The following is a 24,235-nucleotide window of genomic DNA, read 5'->3' as shown; positions in this document are numbered from 1 at the left end:
GAGGATTAATTAATGGTTGTTTTAGGCAGAATGTAAGATTAAATAATTTCATAAGCTATTTTATTATTTTATTGATTTGGAGTCATAGATGAGACATTGGCTTAGTCTAGTGTATATAAATCCCCTTACATTGACTATTTTGTTAAACTAATGATAAACCACATACTGATCACTTATCTGTAAAATGGGCTTGCTGATTTAACCTTATAGCTCTTTCTAAGTTTCCTATTAAAAAGAATTCTCTTTAACTACTTTTATTATATTATCATCACCCCCTAAGATTATATTGTAATAACTTGCATTTTAAAAAATGAATGTTCTTGTGTTTAAAAATAACTAATTTAATGTTAACATTTAACCATACTTTGAATGTGTGAAGTCCAGAAACAACCCTGGGATCCTAGAATTATCTGCTTGGCCCCCAAATGTTATGCTCCTCTGGTGTCTCTTGAGCTCATGTAGTCATTTCAATACATAAGACACAAATACAGAATGATATCTGAATCAGCAGACTTATAAAATTAGTTATTAAAACTTAGAAGCCTAAAAAAGCAGGCATTCATTTATTCAGATAATATAGTACAGTGATCAAATGCAGATACTCTGAAGTTAGATTGCTCTGGGACCTTGGGCAAGTTCTTTAATAGAAATGATCCCAAGTTTCTTTATCTATAAAATAAGAGTAAGAATACAGTACCTCATATGATTATTATGAGGATTAAAGAAGATACTTAGTACAGAGCCATTCATTGTACATAAATCATGCTCTGACCACTCTGTTTAGACCCTGAGAATACAAAAATGTATCCCTGCCCTCAAGAAGCTCAGAGGAGGAAAAAAATAATTAAAGACGCTTAACAATATGGTGTGATAAGTATTATAATATAGGAGGAGACGCTACAAATTTTTAGTCACTTATTTATCCAAGGACAAATTTATTCTTAGCTTTTATGTTAGATTTTTCATAATGCCTCTACTTTCTCTTTATTGTTCTCTCTGTCCTTATATCCATGTGTCATTCATAACGCTGTCAAGAAGGGATTTCTCAGGCTTAGCGTTGTAGGCATATTTAATGGTTATCATTAAATTTAATATGCTTACTCAGTACTCTCTGATTAAAACATGAATTGCCTAAGCATCTTGTGTTTCTAGGGATCTTCAAGAAATCTTTCTTATCGGTCCTAAGCCAAAGAACCAAAGATACTGGAGCATAATGCCCTTAGATTAGGGGATCTTGGAACTGTATTTCTTAAAATCTGCCTGTTGGGAAAGAATGTTTAGGAATGTTAGCTCTGGTTTGTCATTCCAGAGTGGAAACCACAACTACCATTGCATGCAAGATCCACATGCAAGAAACCACAACTACCATTGCATACTCCTTGGTGGATTTCCTTGGAAATCCAGAAATGAAGTTCTGCTCTGTAAATAGCAGAGCATCTTTGTTTTTTGTTGTTTATTTTTTCGTTTTGTTTTCACATAGAACTCAGTAAATGCTTTTCTGTTTTCTAATATGTGAACAAGAGCTGTCTTCATCTTAATATCTGAAGGTCAAGTATTTTTCAGTTCTATCTTTTGGTCTATTTGAAGAGGAATTTGTCTCGAACTGTGATACGGGGAAGCACTTCAACAGGGAGGATTGTTTAATCAATATTAAAGTGAATTACTGAGGGACACTTGGGAATTTCCATTCATAGTGAATAGTCTGTTGCCTCTTTCACAGAGACGATTGAAGTACAGTCTTGACTATAGAATTCAATTGGATCATTTAGCCTCTTAGCTTGATTTTTTTTTTCAGTTCAGTGACCCTAGAAAACATGTTTCTGTTTGATTGCTTAATGATTCTGGAAACAAGCACTTTATGATACCTATACCTCTATTTGCTTCTTTTCCAAAAACTACACATGCACACACAAACTGCCTGATCTTGTGTCATATATATTTACTTTAGGAAATAGTGTATATATATCATCTTGTTACCTTGTTTGCTAAATCTGTAAGTGATATAAAAGAGGTTCAGTAAATAGTTCCTGCCCTCAGGAACTACTTAAAGAAACCCTGATATATCTGGTCATTTTAAGTACTAAAAAGTACCTCAATGTTTTGAAATTAACTCAGACTCAAATAGAAAGCTACTTAAAGCTAATATAAGACTTCTCCTAACTGGAAACATTTGCATCAATATAGAGGGAAAAAAACGGAAATACCATTCCCTTTCTAACCTGTTTAGTAGTTCAGTTCTTTCTCTTTGGCATCAGGGATCTTTAACTTGACTCCATGGAGCTTTTTGAACCTGCTACTCTGAGGAGTTTTCTTTTGAGTACTGGCAGTAATTGCAACTGTAAATGCCTAGAAGAAATGTATTTTCTGATTCTTTTTCTAACTTGCCTTTTTTTTTCTTTTTGTCTGCTAATGACTCTGTAGCAAAGCTTTTTAGGATTGTGTCTGTAGTGATAGTAGTAAATTGTCTTTAAGGGCTTGAAATTCTCTTCCTGTGGACCAAGGACATGGTACATGTCAGTTTTTCCCAACTTGATCTACAGATTTAATGTATTCCCCATTAATATCCCAGCAAGTTTTTCTGTGGGTGTTGACAAAGTGATCCTTAACTTTATATGGAGAGACAGAAGACCCAGAAGAACCAACAGAGTATTGAAGAAGAACAAAGTTGGAGGACTGTTTATAGTAAGTTTATAGTAAGTCTTTAAGACTTACTATAAAGCTGTAGTATTGGACAAACAACAGACAAATAGATTAATGGAACAGATTATAGACCCCAGAAATAGAACTACATAAATGTAGTCAACTGAATTTTGACAAAGGAACAAAGGTAATAAAATGTAGCAAAGATAGTTTTTTCAACAAATAGTGCTGGAACAACTGGACATCCACATGCAAAAAAGTGAATCTAGACCAGACCTTACACCCTTCACAAAAACTGACTCAAAATGCATCACAGATCTATATGTAAAATGCAAAACGATAAAACCCCTAGAAGATAACATGGAAAATCAAGATGACCTTGGGTGGAGCAATGACTTTTTAGTCATGATTGTTCCCCGAAGGAACAATCAGAAATCATTGATAAACTGAACTTCATTAAAATTTTAGACTTCTGTTCTGTGAAAGACCCTGTCAACAGAATGAGAAGACAAGCCACAGACTGGGAGAAAATATTTGCATAAGACTTATCTGATAAAGGACTCTTGTCCAAAATATGCAAAAAACTCTTAAAACGCAACAAGAAAATGAACAATTGATTTTAAAATGGGCCAAAGACCTTAACATATACCTCAGCAAAGAAGACACAGGGATACCAGATAAGCATATGAAAAGATGTTCCATATATATGTCATAAGGGAAATGCAAATTAAAACAACGAGATACCACTGCACACCTATTAGAGTGGCCAAAATCCAGAACAGTGACAACACCAAACGCTGACAAGGATGTGGAGCAACAGAAGCTCTTACTCATTGCCGGTGGGAATGCAATAATGCTACAGCCTCCTTAGAAGACCATTTTGGCAGCTTCTTATAAAATGAAACACAGTCCTACCATGTGGTGCAGCAATTGTGCTTCTTGGTATTTATCTCAAGGAGTTGAAAACTTAGGTTCACCCAAAAACTTGCACATGGATGTTTATAGCAACTTTATTATAATTGCCCAAACTTGGAAGCAACCAAGATGTCCTTCAGTAGGTGAATGGATAAATAAACCCTGAGATATCTGGTCAGTGGAATATTATTAAGTACTAAAAAGAAATGAGCTATCTAGCCAGTGATATGAAGGAAACTTAAACACATATTATTAAGTGAAAGAAGGCAATCTGAGGGCCGGGCGCGGTGGCTCACGCCTGTAATCCCAGCACTTTGGGAGGCCGAGGCGGGTGGATCACGAGGTCAAGAGATCGAGACCATCCTGGTCAACATGGTGAAACCCCGTCTCTACTAAAAATACAAAAAATTAGCTGGGCATGTGGCGCGTGCCTGTAATCCCAGCTACTCAGGAGGCTGAGGCAGGAAAATTGCCTGAACCCAGGAGGGGGAGGTTGCAGTGAGCCGAGATGGCGCCATTGCACTCCAGCCTGGGTAACAAGAGCGAAACTCCGTCTCAAAAAAAAAAAAAAAAAAGGCGGCAATCTGTAAAGGCTACGTATTATATGCTTCCAACTATGTACATTCTGGAAAAGACAAAGCTGTGGAGGCAATAAAAAAGTTAATGGTTGCCTGTAGTGAGGGAGTGGTGGAGGGATAAATAGGTGAAGCACAGAGGATGTGTAGGACATTGAAACTACTGCCCTAAAAGTATGTAATTGTGAATACATGCATCAAAACCCATAGAATGTAAAATACCATGAGTGAATCCAGTGTACACTGTGGACTTTGGAATTTGTAGGGTATATAGTAAATCTCTGTACTTTCTGCTCAGTTTTGCTGTTGATCTAAAGCTACTCTAAAAAATAGTCTATTTAAATTGCAAAAAAAAAAAGGGTGAGCACACTTGTAACTATGAGGTCAAGAGATAAAGCATTACTAGCACTGTAGAAGCCTTCCTCTTTCCTTTCCTTTGTCACTATCTTTTTTCCTCTCATTACTGACTTTTAATGGCACAGAGTAGTTTTGCCTGTTGTTGGGTTTATTTAAATAGGATCATAGAGAGTGCATCTTTTTGTGTGTCTGACTTCTTTCACTCAGCATGACTTGGGGTATTTCATTTGTGTTGTTGCATGTAGCTGTAGTTTATTTATTTTGAATTCAATATGGTATTCCATGATAGAATTTACTACACCTTATTTATTAGTGTGTGAACTGTATCACTTTTGGCTACTTAGAGACTTTTTTTTTGCTTTCTTCCTGGTTATTGACTGGATACATGACCTCTGAGATGTTACCATATGGGTAAAATATAATTTATATTTATTTAATTTTTAGTAATAAAGATATAAATTCAGAAACTGGCATAAACATTTAGAACTAATAAGTTTAAAAATTTTTCATTTTAATTATCGTTATGTTGTTTTACATATGTAAAGTTGATTTATTGCTTTGTGAGGGCACTTGCAAAATTACTCCTTGACTGATTAATTGCATGTCAGCTTCTGATTACTTATATGCTTTTTTATTGATGGAGTGTTCCTTTATAAGATTTCTTGTATTGTGTATGCAATTTGATTGCCATTTTAAAAAGGCAATGTATGTGATATTTATTTCTTTTGTCATCCTTTACCACCAACTTCTCCTTTTCTGGTCTTCCCCATTGGAGAGGGCTGTATAAAGCAGTTTCATGCTTACAGCTGATTTAATACATTTGAATGACATAAAATCCTAAAAGGTAAGTTAGAAGACAACCAAAGGCAAAAGCAGATTGGGTAACAAATATATATGGAATAGAATAAGTAATTAGGTCCCTTGGTAACTAGAACAGAAAAGTAAATAAAGGAAATGCTACTTTGCCAAAAACACAAAAAATAACAGAAAAAATAAAAACTTTTTTTTAGTTCTGTAAACAAAAGAGGAGGGTCACAAAATGTAGAGACTTCAAGACAAGAGTGCTCAGCTTTCTTTTTTTTTTTTTTAAATATCATCAGTAATCAGTTAATTATAGCAAATGCTACTTATAAAGAAAGCAGAAATAGAGTAGGGAGAGAAATGATTGAGGACTACTTAAAAAAGCTATTTATATCAGATGATTTGCAAACCTGATGACAAAAACAACCACTTCAGGAGTGGCAGATGCTACCACAAAGCCACTAGTCATTATTTGTGAACACTTTTGAGGTGCAAAAGCCCTTGCAAACTAGAAAGGTAAAAATATAGCACCTGCCTTTTAGAAAGGAAAAGGAGGTAACTTAGGTAGTTGGAGAATTAGAGAATTATTTAGTTTACAGTGACCTTTGACAATCTCAGATAATCCAAAGACTGGATTTTGAATTATTCCCGTCACTGATTGTAGCTCAAAACCTATATTTCCCTCTACAAGTGAGGTAGTTAGCAGGTGACTCTATGAGAGATTTAGGTTATTCTAGGACAGGCCACTCTGATAAGGAACAATAAATGAAATATTTTGTCTTGTCTAAAGGCTTTGATTGTGTCCCAAAAGATACTCCTGTAAACAAAGCAGTAATTCCTTAGATGGTTCTGTCTAAACTGAGTGTCATTTTTCACCTGGGGGCATATGTTAAATGATGTTTTTTGAGCAAAAATGTGTATATACATATGTATAGATGTATACACACATATATGTATATACATATATATATACACATATGTATATATTATATATATATCTAACTGACTAGAATGACTGACACACACACATACATACACACACATATATATGTATTTTGTGTTTTTGAGACAGGGTTTCATGCTGTCATCCAGGCATGGAGTGCAGTGACTTGATCGTGGCTCACTGCAGCCTCGACTTCCTGGGCTCGTGATCCTCCCACCTCAGCCTTCCAAATAGCTAGGACTACAGGCCCATTCTACCACCCTGGCTGATTTAAAAAAATTGTTTTGTAGAGACAGGGTCTTACTCTATTGCCTAGGTGGTCGCGAACTCCTGGACTCAAACAATCCTCTTACTTCAGCCTCCCAAAGTGCTAGGATTACAAGTGTGAGCCACTGTCCAGCCCAACAATGTATTTCTGTGGTACTGTGCTAGTTGCTGAGGGGAAGGCATGGAATGATTCTTAACCACTAGGATTCTTTTAATCTAGAAGAGCAGATAACTATAGACAAATAACAACAGTATATAATAGTAGATGAATTTGGTCCTGTAGACATGTTTGATTTGGATTTGCAGTTTTTCTAAATGTTTTGAATTTGCATACTTTTAGATGAGATGCAAACTCTATAATCATCCTGCCTACCATAAATACCCTGTCTGCCATACTCATTCTTGTTACCTGCCTGGATCCTGAAGGCATTTAAGTATTTGTATCAATTTGGAGCATAGGTAGGATTTTAATCAGCAGAGATGAGGAGAAGGAATAATTGGTATAAACCCATGCACAGAAGGCAGAAAGCTGAAGTTATATTCAGACATTCAGACAATGACCCAGAAGATGGAGTATAAAATCATATTTATTCAATTTATGTTAATAAGGATGCTTATTTTTGTTTAAAAATAATGTTTGGTTTACATGTGTTTTGAATGTATATTCTGGGGAAAAATATAATTTCTCCTAGAAGCGGTTAGTATCAGTTTCCTTTACTTAAATTTTGATCTTCAGCTCTACCTGGGCCATAGCTTTTTAACTGATACTTCACCTTGCATTATCTAATTCTCTAAGAAGTACTTTGGATTTCCCTCTGAAAATTGTTTTTGGGTGCACCCTTCGATACTCAGCTGGTAGAGCAGAGGACTGTAGATTGGGTAATTATCTGTGAAAATTGTTTTTGGTATAATAAACATAACTCTTACAGTAACCTACATTTGTGATAGAATATTCAGTATACTGTTTGTGACCTACCTACTTTAGAACTATATTATTAACCCTTGATTTATAGTCCATGGTGACTGTATTTCTTTTTACAAAAAACAATTTTTGTTTTTAATCATAGCTCACTGCAGCCTTGATCTCCTGGGCTCAAGTGATCCTCCCAGTTCAGCCTCCCTAGTAGCTGGGATTACAGGTGCACACCATCTTACCTGGCCAATTTTTTAAAATTTATTTTTTGTAGAAATAGGGTCTCACCATGTTGCCCATGTTGGTCTCAAACTCCTGGGCTCAAGTGATCTTCCTGCCTCAGACTCCCAAAGTGTTGGGATTACAGGCAAGAGCCACTGTACCCAGCAGGATAATCTTTTATAGTGATTTCTAGAACTTTGTGATACTTCAGTTCTTCTAACTCATACATGCTTTTCATGGCTTTTAACTTGATTTCTTAGTTCATTGTGGAGCAGATCTTGAGCTTTGTTTTACCCAGAGTATTGATCATATGGTAATCTATGATTTGCATATGTATAAGGCATAATACATATCCTAAAGCCTAATACTCTTTTTTTTTTTTTTTAAATCACAGTAATATCATATAATGAAAAAACCTGATGAAAAGTAACCAGGTGAATTAGTACTTTTTGCTAATTTAATGAGAAGCATAGCAAGCAAATCCCTCTTTTATTTTTTGGGTGATTTTAAGTACTAAATATAAAGAATATAAAGAATAAAACAACTTCTTTTGACTGACACATTGACATTTAAGATACTGAATGGAAATTATATATTTTTTAAAAAATTATAATTTCTTAATTGGCTTCTCTGTCCATTTTATTAGCACACCTTTTTCTCCATCATAATGAAATAATAGATTACATTGGTTAGTCTTACTGCTTTTTCCCTTCTGCATTAGTAGTGACATTGAATAATGAGTTGGAGGCTATATGCAGTGTAACTAATATTAGAAATGTTTATGTCAAGATCATGGATTATCGGAATTTTGTTTATTGAATTAGAGCAGGAAGAAGTTAACTAGGGAGGACACCTTTTTTATGATAGCTCTAACTTCATCTCTTGCCTAGATATTTAAGGCCCATAAAAATATAGATGTATTCCCCTTGCTCTAAATGAGCAAAATTAAATGTAACTTTTTTCTTAAATATTCAAAAAATGTTTCAATTAAGATACTCGTATTAATCAGGGTTATTAACAGAAAATTGAAAAGAACTGATGGAAAAACCAGCTCAAACTTTCTTAAACAAGAAAGGAAAAATTATTGGCCAGTGGCACAGAGATATCCAAAGATAGGGGACTGCTACTCAGTAGATGTTACTGTGGACCCAGAGTCTCTCCATCTTTTAATTCTATGCAATTTTGTCTTCATCGTCAGACTACTTATAGTGGCCCAGTAGCTCCCAGCAGCTCTAGGCTCTCTCAGTCTGGTAGCAAAATGACTGCCTGGTCACAGTCCCAAACCTCACATCGTCATTGTCCTGTCATCTAAAGGAAGATAAACCATCTTCCTCCACTAGCTGCTATAGAATTTTTTTGTAAGAGAATAGAAATTGCTAATTCACTTAAACTTGGCAAGACCCATCCTTGGAGCTAGATATAGGTTCAGTCCTACCCAAATGAGATATCTGTGAATGAGGGCAGGGCGATTTTCCAAAACATACTTGGCAATTATTCCAAGAGGGGGAATGAATGATGGACAGTAAATTGTAGATGTTTACTAAAATCTTTAGCTATTGCTACTTAGCTTTTATTTAAAACATACATGCTTATGCTCCACGAGATCTAGGTGGAATTTGTGCATGTATATGCTTTAAAAAGATACTTAGATGGGTTCTGTTGCACACCTATGGTTGGGAACCACTGATAGTGTATTTAATTTTTACACATTGAAATATTTTTTTAAAAGTTCCCAAATTATGCTAGATACATTTCTGCCTCCAGAGGGCACTATTTCTTCAACAAATAAAGGAAGAATTAATTACTTTGTTTATAAACTGAATCTTTACCTTTTATTTAAGAGTTAGCTGATATACTAACTGACTAGAATGTCAAGAGTTAATAATGCTTTTGACCTTCTGGTACGGACATAAGGATTGAGACTATTCTGGGTTCAACTCTAGAACTTCCCAAGAAGTCCTAACTATTTTCCTTAGCAATCACTAAATCACTAGTAATAAATAGTAATCATCTCTTAGGAATGTCTTACCAAATAATTCAGTGTATTCCTATGTATAACTACAGGAAAAATTACATTGAAAGCCTTTTCTATGTTTTCTTTCTATCCTTGCTCCCATTCCTTTAAAAAGAAAATGTAGTAAGTCAGTTCATGCAGCTATAAAGATCAGACACATATTTTTTCTAATGATTATATTTGTCTGGATTATAAAATAAGCAGAATTCTTAGTCCTTAGAAAAGTCCTGTCAAGTGTTGACTTTAATCATATTACTGCTTGGGAGTGCTGTCTGAAAATTTTCCTTGACATAGTACATCCAGTGATTCCCTAACATAGATTTATTTGCTTCCCATTATAGCCCATGGAAAGCATTAATAAACTTAAAAGAAAGAAATTAAGTACCCCTTCCCGAAAGTTTTTTTAACATCTTGAGAAATGTTTATTTTAACTTAGATATTTTATGGGAAGAGTGGAACCTGCACGTGGTGTCACCTCAGAAATAGAGACTAATCAATAAAGTTCTAGTGACAACAACAAAAAGCAATAAATATATTTCTATGTTTTCCCTTTTCTTTTTGCTTAGTTCCTTTTAGAAGTGTTTTCTGAACCACTTTTTCACTAAACATGATCTAGAAAGCATGTAGTTATAATTACTTCATGTGATGGTTTTATCATTTTTATGATTTTCTTCACATAAATACGGTGTTTTTTTCCCTCATGACTTAAAAATTTCTAGATATTTGGTCTCTACCACCCCCTCAACTGTTGGTTAATATTTCAATTGTCCCATATGGGCTTTTTAAATCTAGGAGATTGTGAACTAACATCTTTATTTTAATAAAGTTCTATAAAGTAAAAAAGGGAATTAAAGCTGGATTTAAATTTGGCTTTTAAAAGAATAGCCAGTTTTATATCAATCTAAAGTTTAACCAAGTACTTTAGCTCTGTAAGTTTGGAGGAGGGGAGCTTCTTGAAACTGGCTTTTAAAACCTTGTCATGCATCTCTTTCTCTTTCTGCCTATATCAGAGGCATCCCAGAAAAGCAAAAGGAATCATAAATAGTGGTCTGAGTGCAGATAGAAAATGCAGCAAAAGATAGGAGCAATCAGACTCTCAATTTTCTTTGCCCAGTGATAGAAGGAAAGCAGGTTGAGTATGAGATGATTGTACATAGTTCTGAGGTTTAGGGTTCTTTCTCTTATACAGCTGCCTTCTGGAATTGCTGCCTGTCTTCAGTTGTGTAGTGACCTATATTCATCTGGTTAGATTCAATAAATGTAGTGAGACAGGAACAAGGGAACTGATTACAAACACTGGAGCAAAATGCAAAATGGTAAATATTTTTATATTGCTTTGAGAAAATTGACTTACAAGTGATATCATTAAGGTGTGTTATAATTTTATATGTCATAAGCATTTGCCTGTAATGTTAAGGAAGTTAAAAAGAAGTATGTGTTACTGCCATGAATTATACATATTAAATATGAAACCCCTTTCCGCTGATTAGTGTTTTACCTTTTTTTTTTTTTTTTTAATACAGACAAGGTCTCTGTCACCCAGGCTGGAGTGCAGTGGTGCAATCATAGCTCACTGCAGTCTCAAACTCCCGGGCTCAAGTTATCTTCCCACCTCAGCCTCCTGAGTAGCTAGGACTATAGGCACAAGCCACCATGCCCAGCTAAATTTTTTATTTTTTTGGTAGAGACAGGGTCTCATTATGTTGCCTAGGCTGTTCTTTAACTCCTGGCCTCAAGTGATCCTCCTGTCTCAGCCTCTCAAACTGCTGGGATTATAGGCATGAACCACTGTACCCAGCCATGTTTTACATTTAAAAAATACATTCTGTGAATGTTTAATCCCCATTTTTTTTCTCCCTTATATACAAAAACTATAGTAAGTTAAGCCAGCTTGGGCAATTTGGAAGCCTTGAAATTCTGATATACTAATAGTCTCCATACAGTTCTTTTAGTAAGACATTTATTGAGCATTACTAGGCATACAACACAAGTAAGTGTAAGAAAACTGATATTTTTAGCCCCTTCTCGGTGCCAAGTACTGTTAGGTACTTTGTATTAATTATAGAAGCTTGTATAATACTCAGACAGCCCTGTGAGATGGGGATGATTCTCATTTCGTAGGTAAGAAATTAGGTTAATTTGCTTAAAATGTAAAGATAGGTAAAATAGTAGGAATCAAACACCTTTCCGTTTCCCCAAACCCCTTCTGTTTTTTTTTTCTATTAAGTAAATGGAAGTGCCAGCCCATATTCTTTATGAGCCATTTCTTCGTTATTCATTATTAGCAGGAATACTGATTTTTAAAATGGCCACAAATTCCTGGACACTTTTCTCATTGAGAAGTGAGGATCTATATCCTCTTCTCTTGCTCTGGGCAGACTTGTGACAGCTTTGACCCAGAGATTACAGTCAAAGTCATTTGAGACTTTAGACTTCTGAGGCTAGGACATAAAGGCAATGTATTACTGCCTTTATTCCAAGCATGGAGCAATGTATTACTGCCTTTATTTTATGCTTGGATCCCTGTGCTGCTATGTAAGAAACTCATTTACTCTTTAGCCACTTTAGCGCTTTGAGGAAACACTAAAGTGCTTGGCTTTGAGGTAGCCAAGCAACATGGAGAGGCTACCCATCCCCAGTGCCAGACATAGGAGTGAGGAAGCCTCCAGATGATTCTAACCTCCAGCTATTGAGTCTTATTGCCAGCCTTCAAGTCATTCCCAGCTGAGGTCACAGATATTGTAGTACAAAGTAACCTCCACTGTTTCTTGATCCATAGAACCTGTGAGTATAATGAAATATTTGTTATTTTAAGTCAGTAACTCAAAAATAGTAACTGGAGCAGCAACCACATAAACACTTCTAGATTCCTATTTTTCCATATCACCAAGTAGATTTACCTCCATGAAACCTTCTTTCTAACCAACATGATCTCTTCTTATTTGGTATACTTTTACTCTACATGTTGTTAGTACTAATTTATGCATGTTCATTCATTCATTATTGCATTTTCTTTATTTTATTTTATTTTTTGAGATGGAGTCTCACACTGTCTCCCAGGCTGGAGTGCAGTGGTGTGATCTTGGCTCACTGCAATCTCTGCCTCCTGGGTTCAAGTGATTCTCATGTCTCAGCCTCCTGAGTAGCTGGGATTATAGCCGTGTGCCACCATGCCCAGCTAATTTTTGTATTTTTAGTAGAGACAGGGTTTCACCATATTGGCCAGGCTTGTCTCGAACTCCTGACCTCAGGTGATCCACTTGCTGTAGCCTCCCAAAGTGCTGGAATTACAAGCGTGAGCCACCGTGCCTGGTCGATTATTGTATTTTCTATCCTTATCTAGATTTTCTATCCTCAACTAGATTATAAACTTTTTTCAAGACAGTGATGATTTCCTTTATTCATTTAACATGTGCTCATCTACTGCTTACTATGTGCCAAGCACTGTTCTAGGTGCTAGGGATACATCAGTGAAAGTAAACAGACATGAACTTCCTGCCTTCATTCTACATCCATGGGTTCCCCATCTTGGATTCAACCTATCATGGATCAAAAATAATTGGAAAAAAAGATAGATAGTGCATCTGTACTGAACATGTACAGACTTCTTTTTCTTGTTATTATACCCTAAACAATACAGTGTGGCAACTATTTACATAGCATTTACATTGTACTAGGTGATTGCTGAGTAATCAAGAGATTATTTAAAGTATACAGGAGGATGTGTGTAGATTATATGCAAATACCACACCATTTTATATAAAGGACTTCAGCATCTGCAGATTTTGGTATCTGAGGGAGATCCTGGAACCAATCTCCCCTGAAAGGATGACTGTGTAACTATTTTGAATCAGAGCTCATCTTGCTACTATCATATTTAATAGTGCTTCATTAAAGTTTCAGTTAATATCATTAACTTAAATATGTTTTATCTAAAATAATGTTTATTTTTACTTTTTTCTGTAGTTGAGGGGAGCCACTGTTGAACTCAGTGCCTCTCCTCACTATGTCAGCTTTGTGTTAGACCACCGAATGGGGAGAGAAGAAATATCTTAGAATTCTTGTTTCAATCCTACTGTGAAGCCAGGCATGCAAATAGATGTCTATCAATAGTTGGTTTTCCCCAGCCCACCAAGGCAGTGAGGAGTAAGTGGTTAGTGTGAAAATTGGAGAGGGAGCCAAAGAAGCGTTAAAATGTGGAAATGGTACATTTTGATTATTCACCTGAGAATAATGTGTGGTCTGCTCTTGTTGAGTGGTCTGCTCTTGTTGAGTGGTCTGCTCTTGTTGAGTGGAGTGTTGAATAGATGTCTGTTAGGTCCAGTTGATTTATATTGTGGATTAAGTGTTCTGCTTCTTCTGCCTGCTCAAATCTATTGTTGAACTCCTTTAGTGATTTTTTTTACTTCACTTAGTGTAATTTTTTTATTTCTTTTTTGAGTTGGAGTCTCACTCTGTTGCCAGGCTGGAGTGCAGTGGTGCCATCTTGGCTCACTGCAACCTCCGCCTCCTGGATTCAAGTGATTCCCCTGCCTCAGCCTCTTGAGAAGCTCAATTACAGGCATGCACCACCTTGTCTGGCTAATGTTTTAATTTTCAGTAGAGATGTGGTTTCACCATGTTGGCCAGGCTGGTCTCAAACTCCTGACCTCAGGTAATCCACCTGCCTCAGCCTCCCAAAGTGCTGGGATTACAGGCTTCATTTATTGTATTTTTAATAGTTTCTCTATATATTTTCTATTTGTTGATGTATTCTTATACTTTTCCTTTAGTTCTTTAGATATGGTTTCCTTTTGTTAAGTTTTTGTCCTGTAAGTTCAACATCTGAGCTTCCTCACAGACAGTTTCTATTGGTTGCTTTTTTTCCTGTGTGTGGGTCATACTTTGTTTCTTTGCATAACTTATAATTTTTTATTGATAACTGGACATTTAAAATAATATAAGGTGGCAACTTTGGAAGTTCTCTCCTCTCCCAGGAATTTGTTGTTTCTTTCGTTTGTTGTTTGTTTTGTGACCTTTCTGAACTAAATCTGTAAGCCTGTGTTCTTTGTCATATGTGGCCACTGAAGTCTTTGCTTGGTTAGCTTAGTGGTCAGCTAGTGATTGGATACAGATTTCCTTAAAAGCCTGGGACCTTTAAGTACCCTAGTCTTTGCCAAAGGGCTCTATGTACACATTGGGGTATGCTTTAAACACTGAGATAGGAAGTTAGTAAGTTTGCTTTGGCTTTTAATTTCTACTTGCACATGATACTGGTGGGCTGGAGGAGGTCCCCAAATGCTGCTGGGACCTCAATCCCAGCCAGTGTCTAGACTCTTGACACTGTCGTGAGAAGGAATTCAAGGATGAGTCAGAAAATAGTGAAAGTATGGAGACTTAATTGCAAAACAAAAAGTACACATTCAAGAAAGGGGAATGCAGGTACACTCAAGAAAGAGAGAGTCACGCACAAGGGGTTTTGGGGCTACTACCTTTATGGGTTTTTTTAACCAAGGGATGACATATTCATGAAGATTCCTGGAAAAAGGTGGAAAATTTTTGAAACTGTGGTGCCACCCATTTTTACACCAAATATGAGTGTTCCTAAAACTGTCATGGCACTGGTAGGTGTGTGATTTAGTATGTTATGAGTGTACGCTGAGACCTGGGTGAAACTTAGGTCAAATCTAGTACCATGTTAAGTCTAGTCAGTCTCAGCCAGCATGGTCTACACCCTGTTTTTCAGGGTCTTATCAGCCCTTAGTTTCTGCAGCTATTTTAACAGTTTCCTTTGGCTAGTCATATAAAACTGCTGCCTGGAATTTTCTTTTCTCCTGTGACTACCCTGTATTGTTTCTCACATAGAGCTTCAGGGTCAGCCATGAATGAGAGCTTAGAGCCTTCTTAGGTCTTTCCTGAGTATGTACACAGACCTATGTATTTAGGTGGCCTTTCAGATTCCCAGGAATCTGTTAGAGCCTTTCAAAGCCATCTGTGGACATTTCTTTCCCCAATTTTTCCTTTTAAGCCCTTTGGTTAACTTGTTTTTTGTCCCAGTTGTTACCTACCATCTCAGCCATCTGCCATGTTAAACTTACTGCCTCTGTTTTTGACAACTAACTGCCCCTGGGGAAAAGGTTTTTTGTACTAGACAAGTCCTGATTCAGGTCAAATAAAGACATCCCTGTAAATAGGCATGGAGTCTTCCAGGAAACCACCAGATAGGTCAAGTAATGATAATTTTCTGAGATTGTGGCTTTGAAGGAGCTGCAGCTGTGTTCTGTCCTCTTTGATGCCTGGCAGGTTGTAGGTTTCCACCAGAGTTTTCGAATGTTATCTTTCAAAAGTACTGTGCACATTAAAATTCTACAAAGCTCATTTTCCTACCAATATTCAGCTGTTTTTCTTGAATAAATGATGCCTGTATTTCTGTAAGTTTTGAGCTAATTTTCAGAGTTCTGAAAAAGTTGATTTTGACAGTTTTTGATAGTTTTATTTTATGGATGAGAACATGTTTGGAGATCCTCCCTCCGCTAGTTTTGTTGACATCACTCCTATTGTTTCTTTCTCCTCAGAGAAATGAACTATCGCAGTCTTTCTCTTCTGCCTCCACTCCTTCTTAAACTCAAAGCACTGAGAGATATTCCATTTTTCCTGTGATAGTCCAACTTAATTGCTGTCGGTGAATCAGGGGTTAGAGGTGGTCTGTGTTCTTGGCAACTTCTGTTTTTTTACTTCTGTTTCTTCTAGGGTCCTCTTAGAGTGGTGAGAACAAGTCAGGAATTAATATCTCATAAAGTATTCTATCACATAAAGACAAAAAAGGGTGATAGAAAAGATGTGATATCCAGTCAAATAAATAGAGTACTGCCAGAAAAACAAAACAAAACCCAACAGTTTTCCTGGACTTCGAATAAATGACTAAAATATTAAACCTAAGGAAAATGTAAAATAAAATCTAGAATGTTAAGAACACTTGTTTTATTATCTGTTTCTTATGTTTTATTGTTATTTTGTCCCATGTCAGGATGCTCGACATGCAGCAGAAGGAGAAATATACACCAAACTGAATCAAAAAATTGATGAATTTGTTCAGCTTGCTGATTATGACTGGACAATGTCTGAACCAGATGGAAGAGCTAGTGGTTATTTAATGGACCTTATTAATTTTTTGAGAAGCATCTTTCAAGTGTTTACCCATTTGCCTGTAAGTATAGAAATTTTCAAAAAATTGTTTTATGTTTGCTTACTAAAGTATATTTGAGAATTTAGTTTGATGTTTACTTGTTTAAACCACCTTCCTAGAGTGCATGTTTCCTTTTCCATTATTATAAATCCATTTGTAAGGAAATATAACTTAGCCAAATTGTTTGACATTTTGATTTATTTTGTTTTTAACCAAAATAACTATAACTCTCTTTGCACCAAAACCAAGGCAAAACCCTGAAACTGACAATATAGACTTAAATATAAATAATCTCTAATAAAAATAATTTTCATAGAAGTCAACATCATTAATGGCTTTTCCAGTTAGAAAGGACCAATAAATTACTGGCTATTTTTGAGGCAAGAGAGTAAAAGTAAAACAGGAGCATTGTTCTATCCTGGCATGTGGTCATAGTGCATCTCATTTTGGACAGTTGGTTGATGAAACATTTTTAAAAAAAATATAGCAAGGACATTTGGGTATAAAGAAGCTGAAATACTGGATTCTTCAGATGAGGACTGCAAAGACTAAAAGTGGGATGAACATACTCTTATTAGGTATATCCAGAAATTAAAAAAAAAACTGTTAAAACATGAATGCAGTTATTTTATACAAAAAATATCAGAAGACATTTTATTAACCTTTTATCTTAAGATATAGTTGAACACAAGAATAAAATGTTTAACCCATTTATGCTGGAGGTTGCAAATGTTTTGTGTGAAAAATCAGACCTTGGAGGTAACCTTGAACAGTAGGATATAAGTAACTCCCACAATCTTAGCGTTACAGTAATGGAATGCTAAGCATAAATGGGTTAATCTGGAACCTACACAGCTGCCTCTAGCCACCCTCTCCCTGTTTGGAATGGGGAAAAAAAGGCACTTTTCTTCATCCTTTACTCTTTCCCCATCAACGAACCGATTAGAAAAGTTGAGGGAAGGTGTTGCTTAAATAAAAAAATTAATGGAAGACTATCTTAAAGCGATTGTTATCATGGATCTGGGCCAGAGAACTTCAGAAGCTTACCCAGGGGTGATACTGTATTCCCAGCTTCTGTCTTTGAACTGAAAAAGGAAATCTATAAATATATTTAATTTTTCTATCAACTAATTTCTATAAAAATGCTTTTTTATATAGTTTATACTAAATAATTGTTAAATTAATTTGGATTCACCTTATCAGTATAAATCTCCATGCTTCCAGCCAAAAGCAGTCTTCAAGAACAAACCCATGCACATGCTTTCAGACACACCCACATGTTTTATATTTTAATATCTGTGTCATGTATTTGCTTTGACGTGATGGGTAGGAATTTTGTAATTAAATGGAATTAGGATTAAGAGAGATTATATGTTAGAAATGTTTGCGGTAAATATCTCACCTTCCAAGATCACCTTCTAGGCTGACATCCTAGAGGAAATCCTGCTTTTTTGTAAGACATACTCTGGTGACTTTGAGAGAAATAGACTCCTGGTCTAACTAGATCAATCTTCTATCTATTATAACATTTTATTTGTTTATTTATTTTGAAATGAAGTCTTGCTCTTGTTACCCAGGCTGGAGTGCAATGATGTGATTTAGGCTCACTGCATCCTCCACCTCCCGGCTTCAAGCGATTCTCCTGCCTCAGCCTCTCGAGTAGCTGGGATTACAGGTGTGTGCCGCCATACCCAGATAATTTTTGTATTTTAGTAGAGATGGGGTTTCACCATGTTGGCCAGGCTGGTCTTGAACTCCTGACCTCCCGTGATCCACCTGCCACAGCCTCCCGAAGTGCTGGGATTACAGGCGTGAGCCACTGTGCCTGGCCTTTTATGACATTTTGTATGGCTTTAGCTGAGTCTTCATATGCCATTTTGGATTTTTATGTCATCTAACATTGATTTTTTTCTATAAAGAAAATAAATTTTTATATAATGTAGGCCAGTAAGTTCAACAATAAATACAAGGCATAACCATATAAAAAGAAAATAATAGTTTACACCTAAGAAAAAAGAAAAGTGGGCTGGGTGCGTTGGCTTACACCTGTAATCCCAGTAGTGCAGGAGGCCAAGGTGGGAGGACCACTTGAGCCGAGGAGTTCGAGACTAGCCTGGGCAACATGGTGAAACCCAGTCTCTACAAAAATTAACTGGACATGATGGCATGTGCCTTTCATCTTGGCTACGTGGGAGACTGAGGTAGGAGGATGGCTTGAGCGCGGGAGGGTGGAGGCTCCATTGAGCTGTAATCATGCTACTGTGCTCCAGCATGGGTGACAGAGTGAGACCTTATCTCAAAAAAAAAAAAAAAGAGAGAGAGAAATGGTCCCAACAACAGTATATTGTTATTCAAGGATGAACTAAAAGCATAATTTTCAAGCAAAAGTAGTAAATCATTGACTCTGGTAAATTTTGGAGTCAATAGAGTGGTTATATTATGGCTTTGTGTATTAGTTTTCTAAGATCCTGAAATTGTATATCGTATTCAACTAGATTTTTTTAAGCAACAAGAAAAGGCAGAGGCATTAAATCTATTATTTTTCTAGATGAAGTATGGCATTACGTTAAGCTACCATTTTTATTTAAATGTTTTCAGTTGAAAATGATTTCTTGGTTTCAGGTTATTCTTGGACCCAAATAGAGTAAAAGGCCAATTCTGGGCCTCTTCAACCCTCAAAGAAGCTTCAGAAGAAGCTTATCACATTTAACCCCAAATCAGTCTGCTTAAGCAGAACATGCCATCCTACTTATAGACATGAGTTAAGTAGTGCTTCTGGTTTGGGCTCCCATGCCCTGTCTTTGGTTTTGGTAGTGTTCAGGAACAATGGAGTCCGTTAGTGTCAGTGGAAGCTGAGAAACTAAGGGCCTCTCTTTCAAGTGTGCAAATATTGGCCAATAATGCAAAAATTTGGAGCTTTTCTGGGATAGAGGTGACTCTCTCACCCCCAACCCTGAAAGTTACCTAAGATTGAACACTTTTAGCTTAAAAGTTCCATCATTAGCTTCACTGAGTATTTTGTTTCTGTCAATCCCCTGCTGTTGTTACAAAAATAATCTTTTCTTTCTTTTCTCTCTCACTGTGTCTTTCTTTCCTTTTGGCGAAATCTTGCTCTGTCACCCAGGCTGGAGTGCAGTGGCACAACCTTGGCTAACTGCAACCTCCACCTTGAGGTTCAAGCGATTCTCCTGCTTCAGCCTCCCAAGTAGCTGGGACTACAGGTGCAGACCATCATGCCCAGCTAATCAGAATGTTTTCTTAGTCAAAGATTGTCATGATGTGCAATTGCTGACCACCATCGCCCAGTGAAAAGTTCCGTTTGTTCCAGAAAAGTTATGATCTATCCAATGAAATTTTGTTCTCTGCCCACAGGATATGAGAACTGTACAAATTAATAGATCATGATGGTTTTGATGGAGCCTAGGGAAAGAATTTTGCAGATTGTGATAGCCGTGGAAACCTAGAGGATTTGAAAAACCTCAATAACCGTAATAACATTCGCTTTAAATACCTCTTATGTCCAAGGTTAGATGAGTGAGAGAATTGATTACTTCCCTTGCTGGCCATGGTGGCTCACACCTGTAATCCCAACACTTGGGAGGCTGAAGCAGGAGGATCACTTGAGCCCACGAGTTGGAGAACAGACTGGACAGTATAGTAAACCTTGTCTCTATGAAAAATTTAAAAAATAGCCTATTGGGAGGTTAAGGCAGGAGGATTGCTTGAGTCCAAGAGGCAGAGGCTCCAGTGAGGCAAGATCATGCCACTGCACTCCAGCCTGGACAACAAAGGGAGACCCTGTCTCAAAGAAAAAAATTCCCCTCACCTGTGTCTCTTAAGTGTTTACCAGTGGAATCCTATGCAGAGGATGGAAAAGTTAAGAGCTTCCTTGCCTCCAGATTAAAATACCTATTCATCTGCATTTTTCTGTGCTCTGGCTGAGAAGGTGGGCTCTCTTCTGGCTATAGGAATTAACAGCAAGCTAGATAGTATTGATAGAAATCATGAATATTTTTCTATTACCCAAAATGTTAAGTTTCCCTGCTCAATATATTATTTTCCTCAAAGGAATTTGCCTTTTAATTCTAATTGAATAATAAATTGTATTATTCTATTTGAACAATAAATTGTATTATTCTATTTGAATAATAAAAAGGCAGATTCCCTTAAGAAATGTTTGTCTTTTATCGTTCCTAGAGGCCTGAGTGCTTAAGTGAGGATGTGCATAGGATAGGGTGGGCTGTAGAGTTAGAAATACTTTATATTTGAATTTTAGATTTGTAATTTACTAGCTATGGGATCCTGGCAAGTTGCTTAATCTCTGAGCCTCATCCCTTCTGCAAAATGAGTGTAATGCTTTTTTTTTTTTTTCCGTAGGACTATCATAAGATGAATGAAAATAGTATGTAGAAAAGTTGTCTGGCAGGGTACTTGGCAGAAAGTGGGTATTGTTCATATGTTAGTTTGGTCTTTTATTCTCCCTTCTCCCTTCTTCCCTTGTTACAGTTTTAAAACCCTTTATAGTATTAGTTTCATTGTATAATGAAGTTTTTTCACTTTTTTTTGTTGTATTTATGCCTGTGTTTTAAACTTGATATTAATTTTTGGTCTTAATGCCTTTGTGTTACATAGCCATTTGAAAATGTTCTTTATTAATTGTGAAAGGCATTTATTGTAAGGCATATTTGTTTAAGTCATTATTATAACTTGAGTTTCAGTGCTTACATTTGCTAACAGTCAGATACTAGCTAATGCCAGTGAGGTCTGATTAATATATAAGTATAACGTTATCTCTAAATTAGTACCCTTGGGAATCAGCAATTTTCAGTATTTAAAATGTGTAAGTTACCCTTATTTCTAATAATTTTTTTCCTGACAATTAGAAAATATAGCCAAGTATAGAGAAGAAGAGAAACATTACCTTTATCTTGTTAAAAGATCATCACCTGTACTCCCAGTTACTTGGGAGGCTGAGGCAGGAGAATGGCTTGAAGCTGGGAGGCGGAGGTTGCAGTGAACTGAGATTGTGCCATTGCACTCCAGCCTGGGCGACAGAGCAAGACTTTGTCTCAAAAAAAAAAAAAAATCATCACTGTTAACATTTTGGCAAAGTATTCTTCAGGTTCTCTTTTTCTGTGCATTTATGACACTGTTCTAAGGTGAATTTATAAACAAGCTTTGCTTTTTAAGCAAGATTTTATATTAGCCAGAAAATTTAAACCGGAAGAATTTTAAAAAACATTAAACATTATTCACCACTGGCATGAATATAAGTAGAATAAGTTGTTGAGCAGCTTGAACATTTCTTGTTATTCTTCATGACTGCCAAATGGAACTCAGTAATGTTTTACTGTGAACTTAATGCCTAACCACCAGCACTGGTCTGTTTCTGGAAATAACATGTAACATTTTCTTCCTTTATTAATGTTAATCACATACTCATTTTCATGAAGGTTGCTTATCGATTTACAGTCAATAGAGGAGACATGTAAATGATAATGAGTTTTAAAAAGTTCCTCACATGTGTTTTTCACTAAACGTACCCAATTTATCCAAATATTTATACTAACAATAGTTACCTTTTATGGTAGAAGTAAATAGAAGATCTGGAATGATCAATTTGTTCATATTTCTTCCTTTCTAGGAACTCTCCATTGTTTTGTCTTTAACTATAATGTAATCTTCTTTGCTTAATTTTGCTACTACTATAGATTATTAAATTAGTAGGTAAATTCTGGTTCTTATTTGAATTTTAAATATCAAAACATTTATTCCCAGAAAGATATCTTTTCCTTTGCTTTCAAATATGCTTAACTTTTGATTTTCTGCACTAATGGAAGTGGTATGATGGACAATTTAAAAAATAGGCATGATCTTTTGTAATAATATCAATTTACCGTTGGCATATGGTTCTCTGATTACTTGGTAATTTGGGTATTTTTTCAAGAAAATCACTATCTTGTTACAGGCATATCTCACATCAGAGATTAGACGCCTAAAAAGCTATCCATTAAAAGAACATCTATTAACAGGAGTATTCCTCTGAATATCTTTTACTCTAAGATTAGAAATGCCTTCCTACCAATAGTAAATGGCCTCAAGATCATGATGGGAAATGTATATTTCAAGAGCCAATTGCACACACTTCTTTCCAGCTGTGCATTCAGTGGCCTCACATTGGTAGCCATGTAGGAGTGGTTAGACCATTTAAAAAAATAAGATACAAATTAAGGCTTTTTCCCCAGAGAATCATTGTTACACATTTACTAGCACACCACTAAGTAAAGCATGACTTTTAAAATCATGCTGTCAAAGAAAAATTGTTTATTTTTATTAATTCAAGAAATCAAGAACAGTATATGCTCGATAATAAGATTGAAAATGTTATAGTAGAAACTACTTTCAAGATGGGAAAATGTACAAGTGTTACTTGATTTTAAAATTTAGTATCTGCTTCTCCATCTGTCCCTTTTAAGGTAAATGTCTTTTCAGGTATTTGCTTTGAAGAATTTTTTCCCTTGGTTTAATTGTTTGCTTTGGGCTATAGTGTTTTACTGATGTGCCAATTTAGTATCCTTTGTAAATTCTTTTTTTTAGAGCCACAGTCTCTTTTCCCACTAAATGTATCTGATGTCACTACCTATTTGCGTTTTTAGTTTCCATTAATTATTTTAAAACATAATACTCTTCCTTTAATTGAGAAACAAATATATGTTCAAGAAGAAATAAAGATACATTATTTGGATATAAAATCATTCTCTCCTTAATAATTTTTTTCTGAGAATTCAACACGATTTTGAAATTTTGAGATTTGGGTTTTAGGCCTGATTCTTCCAGTTAACCACCATTTTGAAAGCAGATACATTAACCTCTGGATTAATGTGCCAATGTCTACTTCATTTCATACAGCTAAAAATAAAGGTTGTTCTATTTTAACTTGCTTTCATTCAGATTAATACACGTAAATAGCGTGATAAGTAGTCCAGAAGAGTCTGGAATGGAAAATAGCACCTCTCCTCTTCCTTTCCCCACCTCCATTCCCAGTCTTCCAGACTGCCATTTTTCACCATTTGGATTTATTTCTTCTGGTGGTTATCTTAATAAAAAAATAGAATATCTAGTGATCCTATTAATATAAAAGTACACATAGCAACCTCTCTTTCCCCTTTTTTAAACTATTGATTTTACATTTTTAAATTTCTTCTATTTCTTTTTCTTCTTCTTCTTTATTTTTTTGAGACAGCATTTACTCTGTTGCCCAGGCTGTATGTAGTGCATTGGCCTGAGGGATCTTGGCTCACTGCAACCTCCTCCCTCCAAATTATTTTTGTGTCCTAGCTTCCAGAGTAGCTGGAATTACAGGCATGCACCACCATGCCCTGCTAATTTTTTTATTTTTAGTAGAGATGGGATTTTGCCGTGT

General features: G+C 35.9%; 1 protein-coding gene across 8 annotated transcripts in view; it reads left to right on the top strand.

Annotated features, from left to right (window-relative positions):
* Positions 1-24,235, top strand: part of EXOC6 (exocyst complex component 6) — a 227,817-nt gene that overhangs the window by 128,284 nt on the left and 75,298 nt on the right. For all 8 annotated transcript variants that reach the window (XR_001107871.2, XM_064374113.1, XM_012454790.2 and 5 more), the window contains one exon: positions 16,654-16,833. Coding sequence is in view for 7 of the 8 variants with exons in the window: in XM_064374113.1 (XP_064230183.1) it covers positions 16,654-16,833 (180 nt within the window). In the remaining variant the exon portion in view is untranslated. The remainder of the gene's footprint in view (positions 1-16,653; positions 16,834-24,235) is intronic.

This window comes from Aotus nancymaae, unplaced genomic scaffold (assembly GCF_030222135.1).
Source record: "Aotus nancymaae isolate 86718 unplaced genomic scaffold, 86718_ANA_hifiasm-v0.15.2.pri h1tg000010l, whole genome shotgun sequence".
NCBI lineage: Eukaryota > Metazoa > Chordata > Mammalia > Primates > Aotidae > Aotus > Aotus nancymaae.
The sequence above is the reverse complement of the archived record's forward strand: the minus strand, read 5'-3'. Positions and strand labels throughout refer to the sequence as shown.